The following is a 22,976-nucleotide window of genomic DNA, read 5'->3' as shown; positions in this document are numbered from 1 at the left end:
AATAATGCAGGACCTCTTTAGAGACGTCTTTATTCGGCATGCAATGACATGGGACATGCAATGGGCGGCACACACACAGGACTACACACATGTGCATTGTCTTTCTCTGGGCCCCTTTCGTGACGTTGATGCACGCCAATATGCTTTGGCCAGTGAATACAACAGTCACTTGCTCGTCATTACTAACCATGGGAATGTTTTTTTTTTTTTTTTTGTAAATGTTTTTATTTTCACTTTTTCAAAACATACATAGAACAAGACATCACAATACAATAGATTTACGGTAATAATAATAGAGACACTGACAACAATAACACTAACAATAATAACAGAAATGATAGTGAAAATAATAAAGACATAATATAAACTATAAAAGTACATTATCAGACATGACAAAAGACAAACAACAAAGACATGGCTCAAATATTCACATGTTGTACTGTATATACAGCAGAAGTGGCGGTTAGGGAGTCGACTCCTGGTCCACAATAGCACCCAGTGTACTGATAAACTGTGGAGTGTGTGTTTATTTTTTATGTGTGTTTATGTGTGCATGTTTTATATGTGAGTGGATGTGTTTCGTGTGTGTGTGCGAACAGGCATGTACTTCTAAGTACATTATGATACCCTCTGCAACGACCCACACAAGACATTAGTGATCTCTAGGGAGGCTAAGAGTAATGGGGAAATCCGGTGAGTACAGTGGTGGATAGCGCAGGTCCAATATGAGATAGATATGGGTCCCATATTTCATAAAAAGTGTCCAACTTGGAGTGCAGCATACACGTGATGTATTCACAGGGAATACAGTCTATAATAATGTTGTGCCATGACCTCTTTGATGGGACCTCGTCCTTGATCCAGAACAACAGAATGTTTTTCCTAGCAGCAAATGTCAACAAATTGAACAGTCTCCTATATTTGAAATTGGCAATATGAATATCTGGGAGGTCTAGTAAGAGGCAGAGGGGATCCAGTTCGATGGGGGTCTGGAATATATCCGATAGTTCCTCTACGATGTCGAACCAATAGCTCTGGAGCTTTACACAGGACCAAAAGCAGTGGATGTGGTTTCCAATCTCTATCTTGCATTTAAAGCAGAGTGGGGATGCATTGGGATCCATTTTACTCTTAAGGGCAGGGGTAATATGAATGCGGTGTAAGATTCTAACTTGGATAGACTTGGTGCGGTTGCAAACAGATTTTTTTTGCGTAGGTCCATGCATCCTGCCAGTCCTCGTCCGTGATATCTATGTCCAAGTCTTTTTCCCAGGACTGTTTAGTGACCAGGGAAGATAAAGATGAATTAAGGTTTAGAGTACTATAGAAGATAGATATTTGTTTTTTAGGAATCTGCAAGGAGAGGGCTTTCTCCACCTGCGAGGTGGAACTGTTAATTAACAGTGAGGTGTCCTTGGTGATAAACTGCCTAATTTGTAAGTATTTAAAAAATTCCGTTTTCAATAGGCCATACCGCTGCTGTAGAAAGGACATTAGGGTCTGGCCATCAAACAAGTGGCCAAGATCAGTTATGCCCTGCGTATGCCAGGTCTTGAAGCCGCCGCCAATTTGGTCTGGCTTAAAGTCAGGATTGCCTACGATCGGGGTAAGAGGAGAGGTCAGCTTAGCTCGGCCCTCCACTTTACGGACAGTCTTCCAGGCCTTGACGGAGCATAGTGTGATGGGGTTAGAGCATATTTTCCTAACAGACTTAAAGTCTTTGATAAATAGTAGGTTCCACAGGGGGGGACTTAGATTGCGAGGATTCAATGTCTAGCCAGATTGATAGTGGGTCTGATCTGAACCAACCCACAAGTACCCTAAGGTGTGCTGCTAGTTGGTAATGTCTTATATTAGGTAGGTCTAGACCCCCATCTTCACCATCCATCTGTAATTTGGCCATTTTCACACGCGGTTTCTTCCCATTCCAAATGAATGAGCTTAGCCAGCTTTCTAGCACCTTGATAACCTTGTTTGTCAGCAGCACTGGAATCATTTGGAGAGGGTATAATAGTCTGGGGAGTACGTTCATTTTGACTAGGGCTATCCTACCCAGCCAGGAGATTGGTAAACGGGCCCATCTAACTAAGTCTGCCCTTATGGTGTCTAAAAGAAGGGAAAGTTGGAAAGCCGGAGGGCGACCAGCGAAATGGGAAGGGCTCGGGCAGAATCGGGATGGATTGAAGTGTCCCAAGTGGCATTGCTTCGGATTTGGAAAAGTTAATTTTGTACCCAGAGAAGGTTCCAAATGTGGAAATCATGCGGGTTAGACATGGAATGGAAGAGTCGGGTTTAGATATAAAGATCAGTACGTCGTCCGTGTAAAGAGTGATTTTGTGCTCCCTCTCGCCCACCCTAATACCTCAGACCGCGGCCGACTGCCTAATGGCCTGAGCAAGTGGTTCTATGGCCATGTCAAATAGTAAAGGGCTAAGAGGGTCCCCCTGGGGGTTCCCCCGTTGTAGAGGAAAGTTGTTAGACCTAAGCCAGTTAGTCAGAACCGCCGTCATCCGTGAGTTGTAAAGAACCATGACCCAGTCAATAAAAGTGTTTCCTAGGCCAAATTCAGCGAGGGTTAGAAACAAATATGGCCATTCTACACGGTCTAATGCCTTCTCCGCGTCGAGAAACAGAACCACCGCGGGATGGTCTATCTCACGAGTAATTTGGATGATATTAAGGAGCCGTCTCATGTTGTCGGTAGAGTTCCTACCCTAAAACCAGTCTGATCTTCGTTAATAATGAAAGGGAGCACTTTTTCTAGGCGCATGGACAGGATCTTGGAGAGCAATTTTTGGTCCGAATTAAGTAGGGCTATAGGAGGCGCACTTTTCAGGGCATTTACCCTTTTTAAGGAGAAGGCAAATATTAGCCTCCCGTAGGGACTGGGGTAATATCCCAACCTCAGAGGAATGATTAAGCATTGCCAGCAGGGGATCCAAGAGAATATGACCGAATTCCTCATAGAATTCGCATCCGAAACCGTCCGGGCCCGGGAGAATATGACCGAATTCCTTATAGAATTCGCATCCGAAACCGTCCGGGCCCGGAGCCTTACCAGATGGCATACCCTTAAGGGTGCACAGAGCTTCTTCCTTCGTAATTGGGGCGTTAAGGAGCAAGTTCTGATCTTTCGATACCAAGTCAGCGAAAAAAGCTTGCATGTCAGAGAGAGCACCATCGGGTCGTTCAGTCCTATAGAGTTGGGCATAGAAAGAGGCAAACTCTTTATTAATAGTTTTGGTGTCAAAGGACCTGACCCCGTTTGAGTCCGAGATTGAGGCTATTACTTGGGTGTCAGCCCTCTTTTTTGCCAAGTTAGCTAGGCACCTGCCAGGCTTGTCACCGTGTTCGTACATTCTGTCTGGCAAATTTAAGAGTATTCGGTTTGAAACATGTTGATTCTCAAGGTCGGCTAGTTTGGATTCAAGAAGTTTGCATTGTTCATTTTTCTTGAGTTTCTGGGATGATACGTAAGACATAATCAGTCTGCGAGAAAAGACATTGGATGTTTCCCAGAGCAGAGACTGGTTATCCGTAGAATGTGAGTTAATTGAGTAGAACATTTTTAATTCCGATCGAAATAGGAGACCTATCATCCTTGAGGAGGTATGGGTTAAGACGCCAACGTCTCGACAGCGCCCTCTCTTCTGACAAGGAGTAGACCAGATATATAGGGGCGTGATCCGATAAAACAATACTTCCGATTGTGCAGGACGATACTAGAAAGAGCTTAGAGGAAGGGATGAAGAAATAGTCTATTCTACTGTTGCTCTTATGTGGGCCGCTAAAAAAGGTGAACTTCAGTTCGCGTGGATGCCTTCTACAACGCTGTTCCAGTTCCGCGTTGCCGTTTTGCGCTCTGATTAGCAATACTAAGCTCCAGTTAACCTAATTTATACCGTAAGCAATCATTAAAAAAAATATACCATTAACTGGAATATGTTGTTTCTTTACACATATGTTGGATTATGTAATTGGTTTGTCATGACAAACCAATAAAAAATCGCGCAACTCAGGCTTCATCGCCGCCGCCGGGGAGAGTATGCTGCTGCGAGCGGCATCGCTGAGCTCGCCATGGTGTCCGCTGGACGAAGCCAGAGACTGTCTTATTATGGGGCTTATGCTGAGAAGCAGACCACAACAGTGAACATAGTTGCAACGCATCTGTCAGTCGTACTTAACTATGTGTTCACTGTTGTGTTACTGTTACTGCTTTGCGGCATAAGCCCCATAATACTCTCCCCGCTGTTGAAAGCCGGAGCACGGAGGGGCGTTGATGAGCGCAGCGATGCCGCTCGCGGCGCCTACTCTCCCGGCTGGCGAAAGCCTTATCGCAGCACGGCGGAGGGGCTTGTCGCGGCTCATGCGCATGTGCGCGCTCTGCCAATCGGAGCGCAAAACGGCAACGCGGAACTGGAACAGCGTTGTAGAAGGCATACACGCCTTCAGTTCGGATGGGCAAAGGGTTCTCCAGACATCTGAGAATCCGATGTCTGTACATAGGGAGGAGAGCATCTTTGCTTGCCTAGAGGGGGGAGCCAAACTGGTTGTGAGTTTGTCAAGAGACGGTATAAGGTGACAGTTAAAGTCTCCGCCCACAAAAGCATTCTCAGAGGCCAGGCCATTCAATTCAGTAAAGACTTTGGATAGAAAGTCAGGGGAGTAGCCTGGGGGACAGTATACATTCATAAATGTCATTTCTTTACCCTTAAGAACCCCTTTGATAATCACATAGCGACCTTGGCTATCTAAAGAGGAAGTTATGAGTCTAAAGGGGAGATTGTTATTGATCAGTATGGCCACTCCCCTACTAAATGTAGAATAGTTTGTGGCGAAGACCTGTCCCACCCAACTCTTTTGGAGTTTAGCGGTGTCGTTGGGTCCCATATAGGTTTCTTGTAATAAAGCAATAGAAACATTCTCCCTTTTTTTTTTAAAAGGTCAGAATCGCCTTCCTTTTCGCTAGTTTCTGAAGACCTCGAACATTCCAGGAGCAGAGCTTAAAGCTCTGAGTTAGCCGTAGCCATAGAATATTAGGGTGTGTGTAGACAGGGCAGACCTAAAAATCACTGAGGTAGCGTTGCGTCAAAATGGCTTACTCTTTTTCTTCCGCATTGTGACATGCCGGAGCGCTGTGATTGCTGGGCGCACCAGGCATGTGACAAAGCAGAATAAGAGAAGCCAATCACAGCGCTCCGGCATGTCACAATGCGGAAGAAAAAGAGTAAGCCATTTTGACGCGACGCTACCTCAGTGGTTTTTACTCATTTATAAAAATTATTTAAAATGTTTATTGGCAACGCCGAGCTTTCAAACCATCCCGCTTTTTTGTGTGAAACCCTTGTGCAACTGTGTACCTTTTGAAATTTCTGATACATCTATAACAAACCGTTCGTCAATAACCAGTGCTTCATGGTGAACATTCCCATGGTTAGTAATGACGAGCAAGTGACTGTTGTATTCACTGGCCAAAGCATATTGGCGTGCAAGGGCAGCCGGGAGCAGACAGGGCGTCTGCAAGGTACCGCGCCCGGGGACCAATCCAAGTGCTCCTGCCCGTCTTCGTCAGGGACGAGACAGCGTCAGCGATCCGTTTTGCATGTTTTTCCATTGGGTTTCTCTTATCGGGGGGGGGGAGAACATGCAAACTCCACACAGAAAGGCCTGGGAGATCCCCCACCTGGGTACCTGGCATCGTGGAAACCTGGTCCCGGGAATCGAACCCTGGACCTTCTTGCTGTGAGGCGACAGTGTTAACCACTACACCACTGCGCAGCCTCCTGATAAAATGATAACATTTTTCTGAATCAAGAAATATAATTTTTTTAATAAAGTGTAACTGTAATTGTCGGAAATAGACTAGGCAGAATTTCAGAAAATGTGCTTGTATAAAGTGCTGAAGGCATTTCGTGTTTATTTTTGGTACACAACATTTCTAGGGGTATTAAGGGGTGCTGAATCCAAATCTGCTGTATACCAAGCTCAAAAAATTCAAATAAGGCCTCAAAATTGAGAAATCCAACATGGCCGCCAGCACCAGGCTCTCTCTCCACTAAAACAGGTGCTAAACCCAAATATTTTATTCTACTGACATGAAACTTTGCACAGAACATCTGCACCTATGGAGGGAGAAAGTAGGAATATAGCTGGGGTGCAACCATGAGTAACATGGTGATTTTGACTAACTGTAATCTTTGTATAGGCGAGGATATAAAAAAAAGAAATTTCTTCAGTGTTTGCAGGAATACTACAGCAATTTGGTAATAACTGTACAGTGTTGGACACCAACATTAGAATCCCCCAAGTCTTAGCTTTATTCAGGTACCAAGGTTATGCAAGTAGCTCTAATAAATCTGGATATATAAGCATTTTAATGTAAGCATGCTGTTTTAGGCGAATTTTCAAAAAATAAATGGTGGGGCTTAATGAGTTAAGTGTGACTACACAAGGTACAAACTTGAATTAAATGTGCTTTTGTAAGTTTTCCTACATGGAGGATCCGATGCCATATTCAGATTTATATATCATATAGACTAGTGATATAGATAGTGAGAAAATTATTGTAACTATGAATAATTTCCCAGGTATTATTATTTTCAAAAAGATTTGCTGTGATGGATCCTTTGCAGATTCTACAAAGGCTCATCACAGCTTACAGAGCAGGTTGTAAGGTAAACCTTGACAATATCCTCCAGCATGAGCTCATGCCCATCCCGCCATCTCTGGCCACAACTAACGGTAGTCTACATTCCACCAACAAGTCTGTGTTAGCAAATATACTGAGGAAACAAGTTAAAACCCCTGCAGATCTTACCCTTCAGGGACCCAGCTGCCTGGTCATTGATGGCCAAGCTCTGGTAATGGCACTCGGAAAGCCACCTGACACTATAACATTTGGTGACTATGTTTCAAGTTTCAAGTTTCTTTAATAGTTGTCATACAGAAGTACAGAATACTTTTATACAAAATGCGTCTTACTGTTACGCTCCAGAGACTGTGCAAGACAAGATAAGTATGAAATAAAATAACATAGTATAGCATGTAAATTAGAAGTAAAAAAAATGAGGTCAGTGTTCAGTATAGACATATGTACAATGTTAGATGCAGAATAGACTTGAGAACTGAGTTACCATATAATATACAATACTGTGCAGTGTACTAATATACAATACTATATAGTGCAAGGCAGAAATGGGATGAGGTGCAATTTAGGTACAATTTACAGTAGGTGTACGAGTTGTAGTGCAAATCCTTTATCAATAAATATAAAGTGTGTTTGTGTGATCTAAAGTGTGGAGAGTGGGTGCTGCAGTGTGTTGTTTGTTTAAGTGAGTGTGTGGGTGTGTGTGCATTTGATGGTTGTTGCATAGTGTTTATTGTTCGTTTAGCAGCCTGATGGCCTGGGGATAGAAGCTGCTTCTGAGTCTTTCTGTGCTCGCCTTAAGACTCCGGTATCGCTTGCCTGACCGCAGCAGTTCAAAGAGGCAGTTGTTCGGGTGGCTCGAGTCCTTAATAATTCTCTTAGCCTTCCCCTTGCACCGCTTGTTGTAAATGTTCTGGAGGGTGGGAAGCCCCCCTCCAATTGTGCGTTCGGCTGAACGTGTCACTCTTTGTAGTCTATGCCAACAAGTTGACTGACACCGTGTTGAAGATGGGAGCAAAATACCAGAGGGTAGATGTCGTCTTTGACAGATACCATGACCAATCCATCAAAACAGGCACAAGGGTGAAACGCAAACAACGCCACAGACCAGTACTGTACGTCGTGAAATCAAAAACAAGTCTGTTCCACTTCCTGCCGATTGGTCGAGCTTCATGGCCCTTGAAGACAACAAATCAGATCTCGCTCAACTACTCTCAAACCACCTGATAGAACACAGCCCGGATGATGAACACTGTAGTTGTAGTATCAGGGGGGTTTGCTGAAGCGACAACTGTCAAGTCAACAGATCCAGATCTTAAAGTCTCCTCTGAGTGCTGACCATGAGGAAGCTGATACACTACGATACACGATGATTTTACACTGCATCCAGGCTCCAATGGAAACAATCGTCGTGTCACAGATGTGCTGCTCTACTCTTGGCTCACTATGACAGAATCCGATGTACGCATCTCTACATGAAAGCTGGGACATCGAAGGATCCAAAATATTTTCCAGTACATGACATTAGAAAGCTACTATCTGATGATCAATTGGACACAATCCTTGCCTTCCATGCCCTCACCGGATGTGACAGTGTGTCCCAGTTCAGTGGTCACGGAAAGAAAACAGCCTGGCAGGTGTTCGAGCACCATCACACTGATCTTGCTGGCCTTGGGAAGGGCCCTTTCACAGAAGATCTTGTGACATCAACAGAGAGATTCATCTGCAAGATCTATGGTGTGCCTGAGGTGAATACGTGCAACAAAGCAAGAGTCAAGTTATTCTGCAAAGGCCGTCCACAAGAGACTCTGCCACCAACCTCGGATGCAGTGAAGTTCCACATCATGCGCTCACACTATCAAGCAAGCATCTAGAACCAAGCTCACCTGCCACACCCTGATCTTCCTCCTGTTGATGAAATGGGGTGGATACACAAGGAAGGACGGCTAGTGCCACGGCTACTCTCTCTGCCACCCATGCCTAAAGCCTGCAGGGAGTTCACTTGCCCTCGTCCAATGTCACTTTGACTATGCTTGCACTTCATGGTACAGCAACATATCCAAACAAATGAAGACAAAGCTCCAGACCTCCCAAAACAAACTAGTGAGACTCCTGCACAACCTTCACTTCACTTTAGGACTCACCTAACGCCAGCCCACTTTAGCAGTCTGGGATGGCTTAGGGTTGAGGAAAGGGTACACCAGTTTAAAATGCTACTGGTTAGAATGCTACTGAAAGAAACGGTCCCCAAGTACCTAGTAAATTATTTTAATAAAGTAGGAGATGTCCACAAACACGCCCCAAGAGGAAGTTCCACGGACCTGGTCCCACCGAGAGTCAGGACATGCATGGGGAAAGATGCATTTTTTCCTCCGCTACTGTAATGTGGAATGCCCTGCCAACATTCATAAAACTCCTGAACTCCCCTCTCGGATTTAAATCCGCCCTAAAAACATGGCTCAGCAGCAACTCAAATTGGTCTTAATATGGTTTTTATCTCTTTTATCATAACTTGACTTTGATCTCTCATGATTTGCTTTTAAGGGTTTGCGGATTTTCTTTTAACATTAGTTGACTGTATGAGTTTTCAGGTTAGGTGTTATTGTACTTATTTTTAGGGTGTCCTGTCTAGTGTACATGTCCATTTGTGTTTTTGTGCCTTTTATGTTCCATGTATGGACCACAATGGAAACAAGCCTTGGCTTTATTGTGTTTTAGCCATTTTTGACCAGCGTGTTGACACTGTTGTTTGTTTTTCAAATGTGTGTCCTATGATTGTGTCAAAATAAAGTATTCAATCAATCAAATTCAATCATTCACTTATATTGATATGGTAAAATAAATCTTTTTATTTTATTATAATCTATTCTATTCTATTCAGGAAAAGTGGCATTGGATGAATCATGCAACTGCAAGACACCTGCGACACCTGCCTGAATACGATTGATGACTGACAATAAATGACTGTACCTAAGCTACTGTACGCATATTAAGGACTATCTAATTTGCATAAATGGCATGTTGATTAAAAAGAAATCAAGAGAAAATAGTTTGATGAATAAATCCATGGCCTGGGATCATCCTGCTTTTCTTTCTTATTTGGTTGATGAGTTATGCATCAATAACAACCACCGTTTCTGCTATAAATATGAGTTTCAAGCAACATTTTCACAACTGATCTAAAATCAGGATATGATTTTAAATTCCTCATGTATGCAAACATATAAAAACACATTTCATTCATGTTTCTACCTTGTTTAGTCAAAAAGATATGCACTTAAATATATTTCAGCCTGGCGCTGGCGGCCATGTTGGATTTCTCAATTTTGAGGCCTTATTTGACATTTTTGAGCTTGGTATACAGCAGATTTGGATTCAGCACCCCTTAATACCCCTAGAAATGTTGTGTACCAAAAATAAACACGAAATGCCTTCAGGGTTATGATTTTCTGAAAATTGACCCTGTCTAAATGGGTTTTAAGTCATAAATATTTTATCCGATTTTCTTTTCAATAAAAAACGGCATTTAAAAGTGAATGTATCCTTTTAAATGCCCTTTTTTTAAATGGAAAATAGTGCTTAGAAAAGTACTTGAAAGTCCTTTAATTTCATTTTGCAATGTCTGTGGGAACCCTGTGTTTCGTTCCAGATGGGTTATGATGGCTTCTTCCTTGGTCGCCTGGACTACCAGGACCGGAACCGCAGGATGGCGGACAAGGAGCAGGAGCTGCTGTGGAGAGCCTCCGACAGCCTCACGCCTCCCCTGGCTGACCTCTTCACTGGTACCACAGCCCTAACCCTGACCTCCAGTCATTAACCACAGCCCTGACCTCCAGTCATTAACCACAGCCCTGACCTCCAGTCATTAACCACAGCCCTGACCTCCAGTCATTAACCACAGCCCTGACCTCCAGTCATTAACCACAGCCCTAACCCTGACCTCCAGTCATTAACTACAGCCCTAACCCTGACCAGTCATTAACCACAGCCCTAACCCTAACCTCCAGTCATTAACCACAGCCTGAACCCTAACCTCCAGTCATTAACCACAGCCTGAACCCTAACCTCCAGTCATTAACCACAGCCCTGACCTCCAGTCATTAACCACAGCCTAAACCCTAACCTTCAGTCATTAACCACAGCCTAAACCCTAACCTCCAGTCATTAACCACAGCCCTAACCTCCAGTCATTAACCACAGCCCTGACCTTCAGTCATTAACCACAGCCCTGACCCTAACCTCCAGTCATTAACCACAGCCCTGACCTTCAGTCATTAACCACAGCCCTGACCCTAACCTCCAGTCATTAACCACAGCCTGAACCCTAACCTCCAGTCATTAACCACAGCCCTAACCTCCAGTCATTAACCACAGCCCTGACCTTCAGTCATTAACCACAGCCCTGACCCTAACCTCCAGTCATTAACCACAGCCCTGACCTTCAGTCATTAACCACAGCCCTGACCCTAACCTCCAGTCATTAACCACAGCCTGAACCCTAACCTCCAGTCATTAACCACAGCCCTAACCTCCAGTCATTAACCACAGCCCTGACCTCCAGTCATTAACCACAGCCCTAACCCTGACCTCCAGTCATTAACCACAGCCCTGACCTCCAGTCATTAACCACAGCCCTGACCTCCAGTCTTTAACCACAGCCCTGACCTCCAGTCATTAACCACAGCCCTGACCTCCAGTCATTAACCACAGCCCTGACCTCCAGTCATTAACCACAGCCCTGACCTCCAGTCATTAACCACAGCCCTGACCTCCAGTCATTAACCACAGCCCTGACCTCCAGTCATTAACCACAGCCCTGACCTCCAGTCATTAACCACAGCCTGAACCCTAATCTTCAGTCATCACTGTTATACTATGTGAACACTTTCCAAAATCGTCTTAGTCTATTTGTCCTCGAGTATTAATATTTTCATACTTTGCTGGGCCTTGACCTCCCCTGCCCACCCACAGGTATCCTGCCCAACGGGTACAACCCCCCCGAGGGCTTCTGCTGGGACCAGTCCTGTGACGACCCGCCGATCAGAGATGACCCCGACCTGGAGGACTATAACGTTGACGATGTGGTGATGAGGTTCCTCGGCATCGCAACCGCTCAGGTTGGATACATGGAAAATTAATTGATATTCTCATTTGGTTCATTGCAATTTACTCAAGCCTAGTAACAGACACAGTATTTCTGACACTGGGAATACATTCCCTGAGATCTAGATGTCCCTAGAATCAGATACCAAGAACATGCAAATGGACCACATAAAAAAAAAAAAAAAAAAAAAATCTGTAAATGTGTATTCTACGTTATTATGGAGATAAAAAATTATAAAGAAAATATATAATAATAATAATACATTTTTTGTTCATTTTCATAACGTGATAATTTGCTGTGTAATTAATTAATCTAATTAACGTGAGAAACTGACAGCCCTAATATAAATACATCATATATCCCGTAACTGTAGATTAACGTAATTGTCTTTTTATGCAGAGTACCTTCTTTAGGTCCATTGACCAAGGACCGCTCCATTGTCATTGTGATGCAAACAGGATTCCCACAAGGTCCTTGAAGTGCTAAAAATGTAACTTCAAATCAACCATTCGCATTGAATGTTTTGTTCATCCATGATCAAATTGTTCTGAATCAAGAAATCGTAATATTTTTTGTTCTGTTTTAATAATATCTGACTAGTCGCTGTCTCGCTCGCTCCAACTGCTTTTCCTCATTTCTTCGCGTGTGATGCTCTAGCTGGCAAGCAGGCCAAGAAGATGCTTTTAAAAAAAAAACGGCATTTAAAAGTGAATTGTATCCTTTGAGTGACATCCATGAAAATGAAAAATAGTGCTTGGAAAACTACTTAAAAGTACTTTAATTAAATTTTGCAATGTCTGTGCAAAGGACTTATCGATACAGTGCCCCTATGAGGATCTGGCCGGTAATGCACAAGAGTAGGGTAAATCTGCAGTGCCGGTGACATTGAGTAGGATATTACAATGGAATAAAAGCCTAAACAACCTTGCAGTTACAACTCCCTGCCAGGTGGGGCTGCATCAACCGTTTATGGAAGCAAATGAGTGACAGAAGTATTTGAATTTTATCAGACACTGAATTTATAGCATTGAAAATAATTATTTTCAATGCTATAAATTCGGTGTCTGATAAAATTCAAATACTTCTGTCACTCATTTGCTTCCATAACCGTTCCCTCTCCTCCTCTCTCCTCAGTCTAAGGTCCTGTTGTAACCATTCCCTCTCCTCCTCCTCCTCTCTCCTCAGTCTAAGGTGTATAAGACCAACCACATCATTATGACCATGGGCTCAGACTTCCAGTACGAGAACGCCAACCTCTGGTACAAGAACCTGGACAAGCTGATCCACTACGTCAACGGCCGACAGGCAAACGGCACCAAGGTCAACGTGCTCTACTCCACCCCCTCCTGCTACCTCCAGGAACTGCACCGAGCCAACCTCACCTGGTAGGAAATGCATCTGTGGAGTCGGCTACTATGCTAGAACAACACTCATCCCAACCCTATGGGGAAAGGAGTTTGCCCAAACTATGAATGAATGAATGAATGAATGAAAAGATTTATATTTTCCAACAAGTATAAACACAAAGATATCTGCTCAGTTGACATATACAAAAGATAATAAAAACCTGTTTGAAAAAGGAGTAGGAAGAAGTATACACTTTTTTAAATTCCTACCCCTTTTTAACTATCACAAATTATGTAATTTTATTCTATTGTTAATGATATGTATAAACGCTGTATCTATATACAATCCAATACATGTATATATAATATAAAAATGTAAATGTTCATACTGCTGAATATGCTAAGGCATATTCAAAATATGAAACCTCAGACCTGAAACACATGCCAAGTCGATCAGAGGAACGTTTCTCGAGATATATTATGTAAAGTTTGTTGATACAGTGCAAATGGCCATGGCATACATGGATAGATTTGTCTAGACCCACAGAATCCCGGACACATTTTTGTTTTGTTTATGTTGTTAGAGCGCCACCATCTGGTCAAATGGCACCAAATTCAACACTGCACTCCCTTGGGTCCTCAGGAATACACATGCCAAGCATGAAGTCAAGTCACAGTAACTGTGAACTCAATCGGATTAAAGATATGCATGCCAAAGACACGCACACATGCAGACAGAGATCCCTTCCTTTATAGTTAGAAGATGTCCAGCATTGTTTAAGATAACTTCTTCAGTGAAATTCAACTGATGGCAGACTATGACTTGAATATATTTTTCTATATATATATATACCGTACTTTTCGCACTATAAGCCGCACCTGAATATAAGCCGCAGCAGCTAAATTGAATGATGTGTACATATATAAGCCGCACTGGACTATAAGCCGCAGGTGTTTTAATGTTTAATTACCATATGTAATTAGCATTGGGATACAATACTGTCGGACAAATAACAAGAATTAACTCATTTACAAGTTGTATTAAGTTTAGCAAATAAGGGAACAGATAAATAAAATGTCAATGCAGTCAAAAAAAGCAATATTTTGATTTTTACATTTTCGGGTTTGGTCATGTCGAGTCACATATAAGCCGCACCGTTATATAAGCCGCAGGGTCGAAAAATGGGGGAAAAAGGTGCGGCTTATAGTCCGAAAAGTACGGTATATATCTTCAGCTTGGATCGCTTAGATTCAGATAAAACATTGACTATATTCTATTGTGCTATATTTAATTTAGTTTTGATCCCATCTAATTTTATTCAACCTCTTATTTACAGTTGTACAGCCCTGGCCTATATTTTATTTCATAATTATATTATTCTATTGTGCTTAACTTGCCTCATATTTCATTTTATTTTACTCCACCTCTTTATTGTATTATCTGTCCGTTAATGTCTGTCCGCTAATGTCGCACCGACAACGTCCAAAGTAAATTCCTTGTATGTGAAAACTGTATGTGACCTTTGATTCTGATTAACAACGTTGTGAAATTGATTCAGCTACTTTTTTTTTTTTTAATGGAATTGTTTTAATCTGCTCAGGCACTATGGAACTAAATGGAATGCCACAAGATGTAATTACCCTGCCCACCACTAGGCCTAGTAGTAAAGACGACATGGTATATAAGTAGGGATGTCCGATATTATCGGCCTACCGATATTATCGGCCGATATCGGCATTAAAATGTGATATCGGAAAATATTTATCGGTTTTAAAAAAAAATATATATATATATATATATATTTTTTTTTACATTTCTATAACCTTTATTTACCCAGGCAAGTAAGAACAAATTCTGATTTTATTTATTGTCAAAAGTATGCATAATGTTGTGTTAATTCCACAACAAAAGATATGTAATGTTAATTACCTGAAATTATTAAATTTTTTGGGGGGGGAAACCCTGCATATATCGGTATCGGTTGATATCGGTATCGGAAATTAAGAGTTGGACAATATCGGTATCGGTAAAAAAGCCAATATCGAGCATCCCTATATATAAGTACTAGGTCTGACCCCGATTAGTCGACTAATTGATCTAAAGGAGCCGTAGTCGACTGCCAACCTCTTAGTCGAATGCAATTTTTTTTTTTTATTATATAATGCAAAAAAATATTTCTCTTTCCAAAAGCAAAGAGGCCTAGAAGCGTGGCTAACGCTAATGGCACGCATACCAGAGGCGAACTGCCTAAGAAAACGGGCACAGAGGCACTGAAAGAGGATTTCACCCATCTAATGAACACACTAGACTAGACAAATATCAAGATGTATCCATCAGTGGACCAATTGCATGCTTTTGCAGAGGACAAGGAGCCTTCAGTCGACTCCTTCAGACATTACGGCCCAAATGGAATTATAAATTTTCGGCAAATTTCGGCCAATCAAAGTCGACTATCCAAATCTACTAAAGTACTAATTAGGTGTTAAAGTTAGAGGTTCTATGTAGGATTGCAAGTAACTGTCTAACTGTGCACAACTGTTTCCACTGACTGTACATAACTGTTTCCACTAGAGGGCGCTATAGGTGGAGCTGCTAATGCTACCACCAGGTGGAGAGTATTTAAGGAGATGTCTCCTCCCTCTCTATCTCTTTCCCACCTGCCTCTCACGGAGAGGAGAACTCATGTACTGTTGCCTTGCCATGTAAATAATAAACCACGCCGATTAAAGGCTGAAGGTAGAAACCATGCCTCTTGACCACATTATTGTCGCCCCATAGCCAGACTCTGTCAACATTAAGGATGTCCGATCAGGGCTGTATGTTAACTTTTTTTGCACATGGCACTGGTGCTACAGAGGTTGATAGTTTTGTAGCACAGGCCAAAATCTTGTAGCACGAGTATAAAACGGATTTAAAATCTCTAAAAACAACCACACATAGTGCAGTTCATCACTTAACCTCTTCCACCCGATGGGACCGGTACTGGTCCCAAAATGACATTGTGTCATAAATCAAGCTCTCCTGACTGTCTGACATAATGATTTTTATTTTTATTTACATATTCAAGAATAAACATCATAACCATGTCACAACGGCAGTTATAATGTATATTTTCATCAATATGTTTGTTTACCAATAGGTTAAAGTGTTATTAGTGAGATTTTAGTTTTTGAAATGTGGTGTTGTGATCGTGAAAATCTGCCATTTTGAAAAAGCGACCGTCACTGAATTGTAGTCATTTGAGTCATTTTGAGAAGAGGACATCCAGAGCTTTCAATGGGCGTTGGAATTTTTCAAAACTACACTTCCCAAAGGCTTCTAGCTCCCTTCAAACAAATTACTTGCTTATGAATTTTTTTTATTCTCTTATTACTCTGGATTATATACCACAAAACTGAACGTTATTGGCATATATTGGAGTGCAGTTAGTTTGTCTCCCCTATTTTGAGCATTTAGCAACCATCCGATTTTGAAATCTGTTTCAAAATGGCGGAGCTCTTGCAAGAATGAAGAACCTACTGTACATACAGTAGATTTCATTCTCTGTTCTTCATGCACGCCTGGTGATACTAAATCCAAATTGAACTCTGCCATTTGAAAGAGAAGATTTGGCCCAATCCATAAATGTGCGAATTGGCTATAATAATCCAATATAATATAATGGTCCAGATGGGAGAATTCAGTACTGTATCTACAAAACCTTCTGTTTAGTCATCTTCCCTTTATTAATTTCCTTAGATCTTTTGTACACATGATCTCATGTCTGGTAATTTTTTGCATGGTGTTATTCACCGTCAAGGATGCAAAGAAAAATCATAATTCATATTCTCCTTTTTGTTTCATCACAATTTAAGCAAGCCTAGTAATAGACACAATATTTCTACCTTGTAGAAGTGGAGCAATATTCCATTTACGTAGGTATGTATTTTAGGCGGATTTTCAGAAAATAGGGCTCCGGGCTTAAATAGGTATGTGACTGGCAAAGGACATGATTCTTGCATACAGGGCACACAAAATCCAAACCTTAACAAGAAATCTTTTCAGACAAACATTTTCTCTTATTTGCCCATAATGGTAAATTGCAGGGACATAACAAATGTATACAATACATCAATATGTTACGCTTCAAATTAGCAGTGCAAATCTGTTTAAATTGGTCATACAATGTTTTTTTTATTGAGTGTGTAAATCACTAATGGAACAAAAACAACACACTGTGTGTGTGTGCGCTTGGAGTACTCCTTGAATGAGATCATCACACACACACCATTGCATTAATCAGGAGTACAAGGAACTCTGCATACCTAATAAAGTGCTTTATAAATAAAATGAAATATTATTATTGTAAATAACCCCATGAAAGGTTTATTATTTTCATATGCGCAATGTTACTGGTTTCAGTGTGTGCCTAAAGTGATTAATGTGTTGGGCGGTTTATAGAGATCTATGCCAATTAATGTTTATGTATATCAGGGACTTTTATTATAAGAATTGATAGAGGCCTACTACGGTATGTGAATATGTGACCTATATTTTGAAAGCCGTGTCGTGACGAAACTGTTTTTACGTTTGTGCTTTTGACGGTGTAATGTTCAGTTCAACTTAGATCGAAGGAAAGACACTAATCAAAAAGGTTTAATGGACCCGCATGAGGCCATCGCTCTTACGGTGGGACTTTGATTGTTTATAGAAGAGGAATGTAATACTATGCAAAACGAGAAATAAACAGTGATTTTACCAGCAGTAAGTTGCAAGCCACTTTCATATACGGGGAACCGTGACAATTATTAGTATTACCTTATTTGCATATTGTCTCGTTGTTGGATAGATAGATACTTTATTGATCCCTGGAGGTAAATTTAAGTAGACGGTATTTAAGTATTGAAAAACGTCCTAATAGTGGGCTCACCTAATGCATGGCTGTGCTCTAGTTCCTGTTGCCCGATCAGCTTGTTCGTTGGCTTTCCATTTCAAAATGTTCAGTTGCTATTGCATGCACTTATCTCCGTTTCATTACGCTTGTGAGTGCATGCTTTACCAACTGTTTTGCCTGTTTTATTGCAACACTACTATCACCGACATCTAAGACATCTATGGCCCTTCTAAGGTTTCTCTCCTCCACATTGCCTGTGGTGCATTTTTTCCTATTGGTAGGTTTTAGTGAGTTTTTCCTTACCTTCGTGTGGGGTATGTCTGGGAGTGTTGCATTTATTTATTTAAAATGTTTTGGACTTTATGGTTTTGTTTTGTTCTTGATTTATTGTGATGTTTCTTCTTGACTTGTTTAAAGAAGACGTGTCCGGCCCATGGGGACATTAACGTGTGTTGTCGGGCCTTACAAATAAATTTGATTTGATAAATAAATTATGAATGGAAAGCCACCGAACAAGCCGATTATAATTATTCAAACGTAGACCATTTCACATTATTTGTTAAGTGTCCGTGTCCCCGTCAATCATCACTGCCAGGTCCGACTTAATTTCATTGGCTATGGTCTCTTATCATCTCCACATCGGACGTGGTTGTCATAAGATGGACTGATATCCGCTCCGTTCAAGATTCAAGAGTTTATTCCTCACATACATACCAGGGCATACAGTGAAATGCTGTGGTTCTTCTTGCAGAGCAAAATTAGCGGCTTAAACTTATTGAAAGGAAGTTCTTCTTTGGTGATGCAATAGGCCACATTCATTTTCATCTTCACAAGAGTTTCGTTTAGATTGTTCGCTAGGAATTATGGGATTTGGTGTTGGATGTATGGACTCTACGCAGACGGGGACATGGTCTTTAATAGCACGATAGACTACAACTACCAACTCAAGTAGAATAGCGTGGCCCATCGATTCACTTCACACGCACTTTATTTTTTTCACACACAGGCTATCGCACGGGTGCTACGCAGTAAATTCATTCATCGCACAGACTGATTTTTTCATAGCACGTGTGACATATATGTCACTGTACAGCCCTGCCGATATTATCGGCTGATATTGGCATTAAAATATTGGAAATTATCGGTATCTGTTTTCAAAAAAGAAAAAAAATAGATTTTTTTTAATTTAACCTTTATTTACCCAGGCAAGCAAGAACACATTCTGAATTTTTTTTATTGTCAAAAGTATGCATAATGTCCACGACAAGAGATATGTAATGTTAATTACCTGAAATTATTCCGTTTTTTGGGGGGGGAAAGGGAAACCCTGCATATATCGGTATCTGTTGATATCGGTAATTAAGAGTTGGACAATATCGGTGTATCTGTAAAAAAGCCAATATCGAACATCCCTAGTACTAATGCATTTCAACATATAATGGGCCGGGTCGTCCACCAGACTCCAAACAAAAGGGGACTGAGCTTTTGCAGTGACTGCCCCAAGCTTTTGCAGTGACTGCCTCCCTTTAAACCTGAACCATTGAAAAGCTCAGTTTTAAAAGGCAGCTAAAAACAGGCATGCTTTTTTTTTTTTTTTAAATCGTTTTTTTTTTATCTCATTTTACTGTTCTTTTTCTTCTCTTCACATGTTTTATTTCTTGTATTTTTACTGATGTTTTAGAATGCTGTGAAGCACTAGTCTTGAGAAGGGCGCTATAAAAATAACGTTTTACTTACTTACTTGATTTGGACACATTTCACTGTGATGGGTATGAAAACAGCGATGACAGCACTGCTCTACAAAGGCAAAAGCAAACTTGAGTAGTGAAACTGAAAGTATATCTCTTTTCTTGCCAAAAGTATTGTTGTTAAAGAAGAATATAGTGTATTATTAGTATATTAAATGCAATCTACATTTTGGTGGGACAGGAGATGTTTACATAATTTCTCTTTTTGACTACTCGTGCAGTTAGTTTTGTCAACAAAAAAAAACACTTAGTCCTTTGAATTTGTATGATATTCAGTAGATTTCACATCCACTGATTAAGCCTAGCCCTTGACTAACACAATTTCTCACTGAAAACCTTTTCAGAATGTTTTTATTTTATTTATTTTTAAGAAAGAATTCACTTCATTCTTCACGGTTATCCCTTCCTTACTGTGCTCTTCTTCATCCTCCCCAGGGCTCTGAAGACTGATGATTTCTTCCCCTATGCAGATGACGCTCATGATTTCTGGACGGGCTACTTTACCAGCCGGCCAGCTCTGAAACGCTACGAGAGACTCAGCAACAGCTATCTGCAGGTAACCTGATGTTCTCCATCTCCTCTCTCTCTCTCTCTCTCTCTCTCTCTCTCTCTCTCTCTTATCCTTGTTCCACACCAGTCTGTTTCGGTCTCTCTCTCTATCTCGCTCTCGCTCTCTCTGTCGCTCTCTGTCTCGCTCGCTCTCTCTGTCTCTCTCTCTCTCTCTCTCTCTCTCTCTCTCTCTCTCTCTCTCTCTCTCTCTCTCTCTCTCTCTCTCTCCTCCCCCTCTCTCTCCCTCTCCCTCCCCCCCTCTCTCTCTCTCTCCCTCTCCCTCCCCCCTCTCTCTCTCTCTCCCTCTGCCTCCCCCCTCTCTTTCTCTCTCTCTCCCTCTCCCCCCTCTCTCTCTCTCCCTCTCCCCCCCAGACAGACCAGTCCTTCTTGTTTTAGTACACCACATGTGGCCGGGTGTCATTTGTCAGATTTTTACAGATTATGAAAGTACAGAATGTAAACTTTCAAATGGTGTGTGAAATGATATCTGATAATATTTTAAGAAGATTATGCGTATTTGAATCTAGTTAAACCCTTAAGTCTGAGAGCTTCAGAGAAAATCTAATATAAAGTTTGGCTGCATTGTTAACACCTTGGCAGTCTGGTACTAGGTGTGAACAATAGCTATTTTATGTTCACCCCCTGCCCCCCCCCACTGGATTAGCTGTCCGTTGTCACACAGACTTCACTGCATTATGTATTCTCTAGAATAGAATAAGTCTCCAATCTTCTCACATTGCATATTTTAATTAGACATTAAACATGTAGCCTATTATTATATCATGTGGTCCCCCTTTGTTCTATTCATGCAACAAATGAGAGTTTGACTAAATAATATTCCCACAGGTTGGTAGTTTTAACGTTTTCTCACATTGCATATTACTCTAACAAGACATTAGCCATATCTTATCATATAACAGCCATATCTTCAACTAATAGTTGAATCCTTGGGTATCAAAGTGGGTATCAAACAGGAGGGAATACTGTCAGGTTTTAAACTGTGGATACCAAACGGAGAAGGTAAAGACGACTTTAAAACAGTAATCCAGAACTATTTTATTGCACTGTAAAAGACTGATTTTATATGTCTACACTTTTCTGCCCATCTTTTTTCTTTTGTGAAGCTCTTTGAGCTGCAGTTTCTGTATGAAAGGTGCTATACAAATAAAGTGTATTATTAATCCGTTGAATAGCCCGGTACATAGTTGCATGTCATTGTCAACACAAACCCATTTGGTTGTTATGGCCATCAACAGAAACATGAGAACCATCTGATGAATTGAAAATGGGGGACCCTGATGTAAACAAGACTAAAGTCTTTCTCTGGTCTGCATCCCATTAACAATTGTGTGTATTGAGCTGTACTGTATTGTACCCATTCTGCAAACTGATAATAAAGTTTTCAATCAATCAAGGCTGATGGCTGGTGATTAGCCAACGAAACCACTCATGTGATTTTAATGTAAATGTCACTCTGCCCGCGAACTCAGACTTTTGTCCCAATACAAACTGCCTTTTTTAAACACAGGTTTTTACTATTTTAGAGATACTATAACTGTTAGCTGTTACAGTAACTAACTGTTAGCTGCAAATTTAGCATAAAACGCCTGTCTATTGCATACCCAAAGTAATTTGAAAGCTATTCTTAAACCATTTATAGCACATGAAGAGTCTGGCCTCTTTTGAAAGGAAACATTCAGAATTTTCTTCCACACTTGAGTGTTACTGTAATAGAGTTAGAGGTTCGAACACTGTAAAAAGTTTTTTTTTTTTTTTTATACTTAAGTCTGAATTATTTTGCAAACGGATGCCTGCCAAAGAGTTCCAGCTGAGGGGTATTAGCTGGAAAACACACTAGGGCCATAGCCTGAAGTCTTATCTAGTACAGGTTCAAAGTTGATAACAATACCACAGAAAATTAGTTTTACACATGTTTTTCTAATGGTATGAATCTAATGGTATGAATCTCTACTTGCTGTACACACACGGCTGTGTGGAACAACAACACAATCATCAAATTTGCTGATGACACAGTAGTGGTGGGCCTGATCTCTGCCAACGATGAGAGGGCCTACCTGTACAGTCCCCTCCCCATCATATGTATATACTCTGTCAGGATCTAGGGGTAACAGTACTGTATATTTGAATACCGTTATGTCACAAATGTATCAGTACTAAATACCTATAGGTCCCTATGCCATAAATGTCATGTATGTTGTGTATGTCATAAATGTCTATATGAATTGAAAATGGGGGACCCTGATGGAAACAAGACAAACGTCTTTCTCAGGTCTGCATCCCCTTAACAATTGTATGTATTGAGCCGTACTGTATTGTACCCATTCTGCAATCTGTTAAATAAAGTTTTCATTCATTCATTCATTCATGGAAGAGGTAGAGAATCTGTCGCAGTGGTGTCAGGAGAACTGCCTCTCCCTGAATGTCAGCAAAACAAAAGAGATTGTGGACTTCAGGAGGTCGGGGGTCAGGGACTACAGCCCCCTCAGCATCGACGGGGCACCGGTTGAGAGAGTGAACAGTTTCAAGTACCTCGGAGTCCACATATCCGAGGACTTGACATGGACCACACACATTGACAGTGTTGTGAAGAAGGCACGGCAACGCCTCTACTTCCTCAGGCGCCTAAGGAAGTTCCAAGTCAGTCAGAAGATCCTTAACACTTTGAGCGCCAGCCGTGTTTTCCTTTTT

At 41.3% G+C, this 22,976-nt stretch overlaps 1 protein-coding gene across 1 annotated transcript in view; it reads left to right on the top strand.

The window, feature by feature from the left end:
* Positions 1-22,976, top strand: part of man2b1 (mannosidase, alpha, class 2B, member 1) — a 121,140-nt gene that overhangs the window by 16,811 nt on the left and 81,353 nt on the right. The window contains exons 5-8 of the mRNA XM_084318130.1: positions 10,296-10,428; positions 11,618-11,763; positions 12,936-13,135; positions 20,154-20,274. Coding sequence (XP_084174256.1) covers positions 10,296-10,428; positions 11,618-11,763; positions 12,936-13,135; positions 20,154-20,274 — 600 coding nt within the window. The remainder of the gene's footprint in view (positions 1-10,295; positions 10,429-11,617; positions 11,764-12,935; positions 13,136-20,153; positions 20,275-22,976) is intronic.

This window comes from Notolepis coatsorum (genome assembly GCF_963971535.1).
Source record: "Notolepis coatsorum genome assembly, chromosome: 7".
NCBI classification, from domain to species: Eukaryota; Metazoa; Chordata; class Actinopteri; order Aulopiformes; family Paralepididae; genus Notolepis; species Notolepis coatsorum.
Note: the sequence above shows the minus strand (reverse complement) of the source record. Positions and strands in the feature narration are given on the sequence as shown.